This window comes from Corvus moneduloides, chromosome 3 (genome assembly GCF_009650955.1).
Source record: "Corvus moneduloides isolate bCorMon1 chromosome 3, bCorMon1.pri, whole genome shotgun sequence".
NCBI classification, from domain to species: domain Eukaryota; kingdom Metazoa; phylum Chordata; class Aves; order Passeriformes; family Corvidae; genus Corvus; species Corvus moneduloides.
Window position 1 is genome coordinate 82,153,885 of NC_045478.1, and position 12,411 is coordinate 82,166,295.

The 12,411-nt window shown below is 36.0% G+C and overlaps 1 protein-coding gene across 4 annotated transcripts in view; it reads left to right on the forward strand.

Moving 5' to 3' along the window:
* PDE10A (phosphodiesterase 10A) overlaps nt 1–12,411 on the forward strand; it is a 347,928-nt gene that overhangs the window by 308,466 nt on the left and 27,051 nt on the right. For 3 of the 4 annotated variants that reach the window (XM_032102458.1, XM_032102456.1, XM_032102455.1), the window contains exons 9-14: nt 1,072–1,130; nt 3,761–3,812; nt 7,355–7,497; nt 9,665–9,757; nt 10,343–10,529; nt 11,896–12,038. In XM_032102458.1, coding sequence (XP_031958349.1) covers nt 1,072–1,130; nt 3,761–3,812; nt 7,355–7,497; nt 9,665–9,757; nt 10,343–10,529; nt 11,896–12,038 — 677 coding nt within the window. The remainder of the gene's footprint in view (nt 1–1,071; nt 1,131–3,760; nt 3,813–7,354; nt 7,498–9,664; nt 9,758–10,342; nt 10,530–11,895; nt 12,039–12,411) is intronic. The other variant, XM_032102457.1, reaches the window with a different exon arrangement.

A 12,411-nucleotide genomic window follows, 5' to 3' on the forward strand; every position in this document is an offset into this window, starting at 1 on the left:
CCTGCTTTTTTCTTCTAGGCTCTGATGTTTGCTGCCTCGGTGCTGGAAGTCACTGACTTTGGGGTGGGCACTCACATCTAGGAAGAATAAGCTGGCACAGACTATTGTACACTAGTAGAATTGCAATTGCATGCACTTGTAGCTTCACCTGTGTAAGAATTATTCTCTCCTTAACTGAGAAATCTTTCACATCTAACAAAACACAACATGTAAAGTTCAAGCTTGTTCATTGATCATTTTTATTTCTCTTCCTTCTTCTAAGCAGAAGGCTTGCTCTTCCCAAGTTTTTTTGCATGAGAAGAATGCAAGGGTTTTGATCTGGCATTTCGTATCTGCATTGCACAGATGAAAGATATCACTAGTTTGAAGTGATATTTTTGTGAGTGTAAAAATGTAAAAGCAGTAGAGGTTTCTTTTCTTTTTTTGGCCTCAGTGCTTGCTCTAGTAATATACAGATGTACAATTGTGCTTCAGATACAGAGTATGTGAATAGGTGAAGTAAAAATACAGTTGAAAGCTTTGCTTCATCTAATATTTTGCTTCTAAAAAGAAGTATGCATACTATTTTTTGTATTCATATTCATGCTGATTTCTCCCGAAGCTGAGCATATATCATCTGCTGCTTAGCTTAGTTAAACTTGCCTGATGTTGTGTCTATATGCTACTTTGCACACTGGAAAAAAGTGGTAAAAGTGTGGTAAGGAAGAAGGGAAACAAAGTATTTGACATTCTCAGAAGATCTGAGGGTCTGGATAAGGAAATGTTCATTCCATAACCACTTTCAGTGACAGCGTTTGAGACAGCATGAGCAAGTATAGCAACCAACAGCTTTCACTGAGTCTTAGGAAAGATTTTACTTGTGTTTCACAGTTTTAACTCAGCAGCTAGATAGCTAAGATTGAAACCCAGCACACAAATTCAGCTTTTAATTTTATACAGTGCTGTAGCGCATATATATACACACACACACACGTACTGGTATTTTTTTCATACAAATGAAAGGGATGGGACTCCAGTTTCCCTCTCACATCAGTGTTCTGGAGCAAATGGTTCTATGATCTGTGCTTCCAGGTGTGCCGGGGCCTTGCCAAGCAGACTGAACTGAATGACTTCTTGCTTGATGTATCGAAGTAAGTGTGATTTGCAAAATAATCTCATGAGTTTTTGATGAGCTTTTCTTTGGAAGATGGCTCTTCCAATCTACCTGTGTTCACTCAATAGCAGTAGTGGAAGCTACTCACTGTAGCTCACAAGTAGGTGCAAAGGCACACTTCAGAGGGTGGGCAAATTTCAGCATAGGGACAAGAACAAGTGATACGGATGGCAGAAGTATATACCTTTCAAAATTTTTTGTGGTGGTGGTGCAGAAGAAAATGTGACATTCATTTTTACCTTACAGAATTTCTTTATTCTTGTGGTTTTTTGCATGGATTTTTTTCCCCCCTTTTCTTCCACCTCTTCTGTCAGAGTTAAGTGTGGCCAACTTTTGAGAAGTGACAGATAGGCTTGGTGTCTCATGGCAATTTTAGAAGGCTTGAAAGGACTCTACAGAAAGTTAGTTGGTGTGCTTCAGCTTCCCCTAATCTCCCCCCATCAATTTTTTGGACATGCACGCATGTATGCATACATATAGGGACTTCAGAGTTAAATCCTTGAAGAATCAGGGCTGCCACATGATTGTTCTTCCCCTGCATTTTCTGAAGGCTGTTTTAATTTTCAAAGACTTTTACTGCATGTAATATGTTTGCTTTTAATTTCTTGTCACTATGAGGCAAGATTAATTTGAAAGCATGGAAAGAGTGTGAAAGCTTGAGTTTACACTTGCAAAAGCAGTTTAGTGTCTTAGGTGATCCGCTGTTCCTTCATCTCTTTGTTTGCCATTGCTACTAGGAACTTTAAATAGCAAAGATAACCAATAAACTAAAAGATAAACCAGGGCTGTACTTTTGGTAAATCAGTCTGGGGTACTTAACAGTGTTTTATGAAACTGGTTAATAGAGGAATTCCAAAGTGCATCACAAAGTACTGATGATACTGTGGAAAAATGAGATGGCTCGGATTTTTGCTACAAACACTTCTGTGGGTCTTGACGAACAATTCTCAAACTGATGAGATTAGAGGATGTCCAAGATTCCTATGCCATTGCTCAGGAATGTAGGCAGCCAAGTTGACCCAGCTGGAATGGAGAGTAATAAACCACAGGGAGGAGTCTGCCCCTTGCAAGGAGGGCAAGCTGGTTGTATCCAGATGTTTTTCCCAGCTTTTTTTCTCAGGATGACCTTTTTTTATAATTTCAGCATAATTCAGAGCGTGCCTCCCAAAGGGCACTCTTATCGAGTCTTGCACCATTATGTTCCTTTCCAGAGTGCTTTGATGTTGCTAACATCCATAGTGAAGTAATTTACCAAAAAAATTATGTTAATATACCCAGATTATGGACTGGCAATTTATTCTTGGGCTGACATAGTATTGAGATTGTTTTAAAGAACTTTGTAATTGTTTTACATTTTTAAGATAAAAATGACAATAAATACTGCAAGTATTTATTATGCCTTTCTATAAGAAAATAATTCTCATACAGGATTATCAATTGCTAGAGTTTTTTAGTTTCACAAAAAAATAAAACCTGTGTTTTAAGGCACAAAACTGGGATATCATTTAATAATATCTTTATGAACTTTATGTAGACAAGTACTTGTATCAGCAAGAAAATAATTAGTTTCCTCTTAGAAGTGGTCTGTACCTTTGCTAACATGGAAGGAGAATTTCCTGTTCAGTGGGGAAATAGTTAGTGTTCAATGTCTTCAGGACATGTTCTGCAACATTTTAGAAAGAGCAGAGTATGCAGTACTCCACCTCTTCATGTCCCTGGCAATGTAAGACTAATGTATTATATATCTCCTTTCCACTAGCCCCTAACAGAACTGAGCTGTGTATGTATTCAAGGCCATGGGACAATGCCTTTTGTCTGCTGGGAACATTGTAATCCGAGGGTTATTAGGACTTGGCATGTGGAAGATTTAGAATTCTTTTACTAATAAGTGTGACCTTTACCTTTCAATGTTCTTGACTGTCCTTGAACAGTTACCATTTTGCTGTGAAACTGAGATTCTTATTTATAAGTTACAAGATCATTCCCTTTCTTCAACTTTAACTGGTGTTGATAGAGACAACCCATTAAGAGTTTCTTAAATAGTTGCCTTTCAACTAGTGTTAAGAGTTGGATAATATGACGTGGGTTTAGCCACACTACATAGTTTTATTCATAATATGTTTTATTCATATTATGCACTCTGTGCATAATATGGGTAAACCTAATGGGATATTTTAATGTTTTGAAAGAAATGGATTTTTTTTTTATTCTACTACTTTTCTTTTCCTTTTTACTTCTGCTTTTCAAATTTTCAGTGTGTTAGAGGTGCCAAAGCATTTTGATGCATTCTTGGTGTTGCTCAGCAGGAGCCTATTCAGCTCACAGCAGGCAATATTTGGTAGTTTTTTCCTTTTTTTACAGAGAAAATTCTATGTATAATAAAGAATATTCTCAATTCTGTAGAATAATGGTTGAAGGGAACAGAACTAGGACTGTTTCTTAATTCCATTGTGCTGTAGCAAGCCACTCAGTGATTTTCAAGGTGCGGTGGTATGTCCTCACCTTTTCTGGCTCCATGTTAAGCCATAGTGAAACAAGAGCCCCTGACATCCATTTGAGAAGTGTTTCACTAAATGCCAATGTTTACTGACTTCTCTTTCTCTGCAGAACATATTTTGATAATATAGTTGCAATAGATTCTCTACTTGAACATATAATGGTAAGTTGTCTTTTTCACTTCTAAGTTTATTAGTTGTAGTTATTAAAGCCCTTCATTCTCCTTCCCTTGAAGACATTATGCCATTGAAATATATGAGCTGTTTGTAGTGAACAAAATAATACAAACAGTGTAAACATGTCTATACAGAAAAGGTGGCAAAGGACAGCTTGATTTTTCATTGTTGCAACAACTTCCATTCGCGGCTTTCATAAGGAATGAAATATGACTGTCTCTGAACTAAGTAGTTACTACTGTGTGTCAGAGAAAGTTTGAAAGTAGTAACAGAAAGGCTTCTGGTTTTCTTTTTATTTCAGTGTGTTATATTGATTCCTTCTTCCTAAATTCAATTTGTGACATGCTGCAAAACACTGCTGAAGAAGTTACTGTCCATAGCAAGGGATAGAGATCAAACATTACTCCTAGGATATTTTTTCCAGTTGCTGAACTGTAGTTGCAAAACTACTCCCATAACTAGAGCGACAGTCAGTCAATGTTTCATAGAAACCACTAAAGCCAAGTGGTTAGTTCTTCCCATTGAAATAACTAATTAGTGAATTTAAGTACTGTTCAGAAGCAGTTTATGAGTTTCTAAACCAATTTTGAATTCAGAATTATTTCCTGAATAATGTTAACAAGTGTGCATGGACTAGCTGTTTAGAACATGTTTTGTGTGTTTGATAAGTGAATAATGCTTTTTAGCTTTATGCTCATTGATTGAATTCTGCAGTTCTTTTTCCTAAGCGTAAACCTGAATCAAGTCTGTGATACCATTGTTTAAAATTTGCACATTCAAAAAGTTACTTTCCAACAGTACTCTGATATGTGCCCCACTCTTCAAAGTGATATTCATAGATAGACTATTCAAAGACAGCGAAGTTAGAATGCAAACAACATTAAAGTGGTTTTATTTAGAAACGTGAATTAGTAATGGAAAATATTCTGCAGTGTTTGTGTTATTCTAGTTAGTACACAGTCAAGAATTCTGCACATAGGACACATTTCTGCACATTGGCTTTTCCAATTTAAATGAACTGCTTAAAAATAGCTTAGCATTTAAAAGAGCTGTATAACATAACATATGGCATTGAGAACAAATATTGATATTCTTCCCTGTTCTTCCCTGTGAATAGAGATCTGGTGGAAAACACAATTGGCAGTAAAATATGCTTACTCTTTCATCGTCTTTTCCTACATTTGGCTGCATCATGATTCTGTATTTTAACCTGTGTAATGTTTCATACTCAGCTTCCTTTTAAGCTATAGCTGTTGTCTCTTTCTTGAGCCAATTAACTGAATTATGTGTTTGTACATTTATTGCCATTTTATGGGAGTGTGATTTTATCATTATGTGGCTTATTCTGTGTCTCAGTGTGATAAAAGATCAGAACTCAGTTTCACCTCACTACTTCAACCTTTGGTGATTGCACTTATGGTTTGATTTGTTCCCGCAATACCAAAGAAAAAAATATGGCTGTTTCTTTCCATTCTTTTAATTTTTATTTTCATCAAAATCTCTCAGCAAAGCTAGTAGTATAAGGGTGTTTTTGAATGCAAATGCAAGGAAGGGAAGTAAATGTTCAAGTTCTTGCCAATATGCTTGAGTAGTTACAAGCAGCTTATGCAAAACATGGTCCCTGGCTTCCCCATTGACAATGCAGAACATACTTTTTGTACTGATAATCCTCTTCAAGTACTGGTCAGGATTTGAGCAAGGGATTTAGAGAAGTAAAACTCTCTCATCCCAGTAAGTATTTCTCAATTAGTACTGTTTAAGTAATCATTTTTGAAAAGCATGAGTCATGACCAAGGTAAGTTCTTGAGTCATATGCATTAAACCATGAAAGATTGATCGTATAAAATCAACACTGTGTTGTTGATTTTATAAAGAAATCTAATACAGTATCTGAATAGAAGCGCTTACTGGACCCCTTGTCCTTTTGGCAGTTTCTATTCACTCTCTTTTGAGCAAATGAATAAGCAGTCCAGGTGGTTGACATCTTTAAATTTCTTAATGCTCAAAGGGGGAAAAATTGCACAAATCTTACCTCTGAGATTGCGGTCTCCCTGACTTTCTACTGCTCTGATGGAGTAAATGGAGTAGAAGACAACAGAATCTTCCTGGACACAGATTCTGCCTATATGGGAGGGCCCTCCATGTTTTGGAGTTGGGCTAGATGGTATCTGTTCAGTTCCCCTCATATGACATAGAACTAGAGTCTCTCAGCTAATGATTTTTCATCTCATATGGGTTTTTTTCTTCAAGGTCTAACATTTTTCCATCTGCATTAGTGTGAAATGAAATACTTTATAGTTTTGTTTTCATTTTTTAAAGACAAGGGAGAAGGGGTGGGGGGAGATGATTCATATGGAAGTCTTGTGAATCCGTAAGACATGCCAACTGCATGCATCGTATACTAAGATTTTGTCAGCCTCTTTCTGTAGATGAATGACTAGGTAGGTATTATATATAAAGTGGAGAGCGATCCACCTCAGATCAGATGCCATGCAGTTGCTGTACCTTCTGAGCAGATAAGAAACATAGGAGACCTATCTGAATTGGATAGAGCCGGTTCTTGTGCCCGCATATTGCCATCTTAAGTTAACATAGTGATCGTTGTTTGATTTTTGTCTCACGCTTTCCTCTTTTTCTCAGAAAGACTATTTTATGTGTGAGAAATACTTCAGTGAAGAGCTGTTCTGTTCCCAGGACAAGATTCTGTTCTGACAGTCAGTGGTCCTGGGAGTTGTTTTTGCTAAGATAAAACTAGTTGGTTCAAAGTAAGATAGAGACCATGCAAGTCTGTTCCTGTACTGTGGTACTTCTTTGGCTGTGGCTGGTACCTTTGGGCTTTGGTTAGTTCATGCAGAATTTCTAAGTCTCACCTCTTGTGCAAGTACTGTCCCTGACATCAGGAGGGTGCAGCCATTTCCTAACCCTCTGCCTAGGTCAATCCATAGTGATACCTCAAACGACAGAATCACAGGATCACAGAATATTTCTCACTTGGAAGGGACCCACAAGGATCATTTGTTCATTGTTAGGTATTACAGGGACACTTAGCTTTTTAGAAGCAAACACTACCCTCTCTGTTTTGTCTGTCTTTGGTGGATATTAAATACCAATATATTTACATTGAAGATGAAGGCAAAAAGTCAACATTGTTCTTAGGTATTGTTCTAACTTATTTATTTAAAATCAAGTAAAGATGAATAGCATCTAAACATAGAGGGAGGAAAGGTACCGTTTTGAAAAGCCTTGAAAAACAATTAAGTAGGAAAGCCTATTTTCTTTCAGGAAACTTTCAAGTCTCTGAAGATATTCCTGTATTTCTCAAAGTGAACACTCTAATTTACAAAAAAAATATTGAATTCAAGATTTTACTTTTGAATTGTATCATAAAAGATTGCTCCTTCAAACTGATTTCCATACTGCATAGCTTCTCAAAACTTTTATTGTACACGGATGTATGTTTTTATCAGGTAAATGACTGGAGATAATCCAACTCATGAACGTTAACACTGGTTTTGTTTTTTGTCTGTAGATATATGCAAAAAACCTGGTGAATGCAGATAGGTGTGCACTCTTCCAGGTTGACCACAAAAATAAGGAGCTGTATTCAGACCTTTTTGATATTGGAGAAGAAAATGATGGAAAACCTGTCTTTAAGAAGACCAAAGAAATAAGGTAAGAATAGCTAACAGAAGAGTGCAGTTTCATTTTAACTATGGATGTGCAGGCATTTTGTTACCCAGTTTCTGTGCCTATCTGCAGGTACCCTGACAATACTTGTCATACTGTGATATCATTCCCACCAGGACCCGCCTCCAGAAGGTAGTACTTCTGGGAATGACATTGCAGTGCCATCGAAACAGCGTCTCTGAAGCTATAACGTCACTCCTGGAAATGCCGTCTTCCGGAGGCGGTCCTTTTGGAAATCATGTTGGGAAAAAAACAGAGGTGTTCTGAGGTAGGTAAAGGTGCAGGTAATAGTGCACCTAATCCGTAGTCTGCCAGTTTGGGACTTTTTTTCCCAAGAGTGTTCCCAAGAGGAATTAAAATTTGTGTGATTCAAGCACATCCAAAGCAAGGAAATCACAATTTGCACTTCTTATGGATGGATTAGGCAAATGTAGACTTGAGTATGGATTGGTCGTTGGTTTTGAAGATTTCAAGTTCAGTAATTTAATTTTACTTTTCTCATGTGAATTTAGATTTTCAAACTTTTAATGAATTGTGATACTGAACAATGCTTGAAGTGGTGAATTTGAAAATATATATTGTCTGGTAATGGCTACACAGGATTCCCTGACTAAAATTTATGTGTGTTTCTGCTTCATGTCACAGGTACCTAATTTTTACACTTACGCACTTTTTTTAATAAAAGAGGCTAAACAACAAAGTAAATATAGTGCTTTTCACATTTCAAAAATTATGAATCCCTAACAGCTCCAGACTAAGATTTTCAAAGGCATGCAGGTTTCAGATGTTCAGCTTCTTAAAAGAAAGAAGTGTGTGACTAAATATCCTGTACTAAATTTTTCCTAAAGTATTCAGCGTTGATTTTTATCAGAACTTTTTTCATTTCCTCCTTATACTTTTAAAGTTCTGGGCCAATATAAGATGTGATTCATGTTTTCACTAAAACTCCTTTAGACAAACTTACTCCCACTTACCATTGTGTGAGTGAGAATGGAAGGAGTCAAAATTGGTGCAATTTGCGTACTGACAAGCAAGGAGGTGGTGTAAATTAAAGAAGCTGGCCTGCTTTAACATGCACTTTCCTACTCCTTCTTGATAATTGTTTTTCTTGCTTATATCTTTCTGTCTTTTCTGTATATTATTGAAATGTTGATTCTAAGTGCAAGGGTGTGAGCCATTTCACAGGTACTGTATACTGAAAGTGAAGTGCAACTTAAATATCTGTAAAAAAGTGACACTGAATGAGTCATCAGGAAGGAGTCTTAAGTTGGTGTGATGTGCCTATCATAAGAAGCAACAGAAAAATCTAACTCAAAGTCAGGTGTGCAGGATGAAATCCTGACAGCTTTATCACTAACTTCAGTACCAGACATCAGGGTACTATCAGAGTACATTTAGACTTCAAAGCGTTCCACATATGATTCTTTCTACATGGTTTTCTCCATAAATTATCTTCTGCTTGTATGTCATAACTACTTTATGTCTAAATATTGAAAATTATTTACTCACAAGACAGACGTATGGATTTTTCTGATACAATTTAGGAATATAATTGTGTAACTTCCTTGTGGTGAATAAGGGATGCAGTTAGTACCATGGCATTGTTTGATTGTCATGAAACAAGCTAATCATTCCAAAGTCTACATGGCAAATGCATCTAATGTTTAGCTATGAATTTTCCACTGGTCTTTTTCCAAAATTTTGTTATCAAATACACACACACACACACATCCCACCCAAAGAAACAAGTTCCATGTTGCCTTTGTTGTGTCTAAAGAAACAATGAATATGTAAAAGTAATAACAAAATCAATACCTTTTAAATGTAAACACAAGTCTCAGGTTCTGTACAAATGTTATATTTGTTAGGGATAACTCCCTGGGTTATGAAGACTTCGAATTTTTGTCACTAAAATGGTCATGTTATGGCATGTTTTGTATTAAACTATGTAGCTATATAAAATGTTTTCAGAAAGTATCTGTTAGGATGTGCTTTTTTATTTTGTTATGTACTACTAGTTTTTGTAAGATTTTTCTCCTCAAAGCAAGAAAATGACGCTGGTTGGGAACACCCATTACTGTGCCCAAGACAGACTCCACTGGAAAAATGTGTTTTCCATATTTTCGCTAATACACATTTTTATTTTCTCCAGATTTTCTATAGAAAAAGGAATAGCTGGTCAAGTGGCAAGAACAGGAGAAGTCCTTAATATCCCTGATGCCTATGCAGACCCACGCTTTAACAGGTAGGGTGTTGTTCATTGGAAGGGAAGATAGATCACCAAACCTTTTACATAAAATTACTACTTAAATTTCATATTCAGATGCATTCATGGAGCTGTGGTCCTCTGATGAGGAGGCAACTTTTAGATATTTATTTAAATGCTTTAGCCATCAGAGATAATTTTAAGGTACAAATAAAAAGTATTATTTTATCAAATATTAATATAATGGGGGAAAATATAGTTAGATTGTTGCTGATTTTCATTATTAGTCTCCCTGCAATCTCATTAGTTTCAGGGTAGAAAAAACAGTTGACTACCAAATAACATGCCTAAGAATACCTGAATGTTCTTTAACTCTGTGTTTGAGGCAATATTGATTCTTTGTCTTGCAAATGGCTATTAAAGGATTAAAAAGTTCTTTCTAAGTATGATACAGTAGATAGAAGTATTTGAGGATTTTGGAGGTGAAATTCTTTCAGGTACTAATTCGGTCTACTTTAAAACAATTCAGTACAGTGTACATCAACATTTGTGAGAATCAAGGAATAGATACCAACTGATATTAACTTTTTTCTTTTTTTTTCTTTCTCCTTCATGGCTCTCCAGAGAAGTAGACCTCTACACAGGCTACACAACCAGAAATATCCTGTGCATGCCTATTGTCAGCCGAGGAAGTGTAATAGGTGTTGTGCAGATGGTGAACAAAATAAGTGGAAGTGCCTTCTCTAAAACTGATGAGAACAACTTTAAAATGTTTGCAGTCTTTTGTGCTTTAGCCTTACACTGTGCTAATGTAAGTTTTATTTACAATTTTGTAAATTATAATGAGAATACTTAAGTATTTTGATGTTACAGATTATTGAAATTATTCGTAAGTTTGTTTCATTGAAATAACATTGAATTCCTTGGTGAATAATTCTATTTTAAGAGGATGACAGGGATTTCATTTGAAATAACCATACTCTGGATATATCTATTTTGTGTAGCTAAACTGAGAGAGCAAGCTCTGAAATGTGAATAATATCTGTTTTCCCTTTTTCACTAGAAAGTATGGCTATTATTTATTTTATAAATTCAGATTGTATTTTATAAATTTAACTGGGGAATGGAGATGCCATATATTCTCTCAATTCCACATGCTTAATACTTAAAGATCAATTTTTACACTTAAATGCTGTCTAGATAAGAGTGGATGGCTATTTTCGTCTTCAAACTCTTCATCATCTCAAAATTTACTATTCCTGTGGGAAAAATTAGCAATGTAATGATCATTACTATACAAGTATAAAAATGCAATAAATTCAATAAAAAGACAATGCAGAAAAACTGTGTTATATATTCATGGGAGGTAAAATACAATGCAAAGCCAGTTAAGCCTGGTGATTTACATTAAGGAATTTTACCAATATTGTGCTATTGGTACAGTGGGGCAGCAAATTTTATTACCAGTTACTTCAAGTTGTTTCACGTGGGTCAAGGCAGGTAGAATGGCCTGCATATAAATTACACTTGGGACTATGCACACTCAGTTGTGTGTAAGTTCACTCTTTTTAGACGGTGAATGTTACCATGCAGGGTGCACTGCTCCAGAGGATTGTTTTACTAGCACATTGTAATGTCCCCAGATGTTTGCAAACCATGCCATGTCTGCAACAACTGTCTGAACCTCTCAGTAATTAACTGTGCTTATTTTTCATACTGAATAGTAATGTAGGTATGATGAACATCTCACATACCTTTTACTGAGCATAGATAGCAGTAATTTGTACTAATTAATAGAATTCATACAGTGGCAGAAAATATGAATTGTGCCCTGGTATAGGTTTTCTGTCTGTTAGAATTTTGCAGGGGGCTTAGCTCTGTTTCTGACTCCTGAACTTTGATTCTTTTCCTTGGGAGAGCTCACATGCAGTGAAAAGTCAGCTGAGCCTTAGATATTTACCTGAGTGAGTAGATCAAATGATGTGATAGAAGGCCTAGTTTTCCAGAAGTACTGAATTCAGTGTAATCTGTCGCTTTTCTAATGTGTGAAGTTGTGCAGCCAAAAGCACTGTAATTTTTGCAGATGTGTATTTTAATAATCAGTGCTTGAATATGGGAAATAATTTTTTTCTTTATTAAAATTCCACATTCATGCATGACTTCTCTCTCTTTCTCAGATGTACCACAGAATTCGTCATTCAGAGTGTATTTACCGTGTAACGATGGAGAAGCTATCCTACCATAGTGTTTGTACAGCTGAAGAGTGGCAAAACCTCATGCACTGTACACTGCCTCCACATATTTATAAAGAAATTGAGCTGTAAGTATTTTTCTAATGTAGCAGCAGTTGTATATAGCCTGTTAATTTTTTTTTTCCTATTTGTAGTGGAGTTTTTTGTAGGAAGAACTTTTATTATTGAACTACCATATCATGAACTGCCCTATCATGGGGTTTTATCTCTGGCTTTCTTATATTTAGTTATACTTAATGACCCGTGAACAAAATTTACCTATCAAAGATATAAAATTACACGCACTAAGAATTTTTCCACAGGCATGGGTAGCTGCAGTAGTTGCTTTAAGCATTAGTTTTTACCTAGGATTTGTAGGGATGTGCTTTCATTCTGATAGTCCCAAGTCACCATCAGCTCAGTGCCAGAGAGGAAGCCAAGCTTACGACCAAATGCATGTTC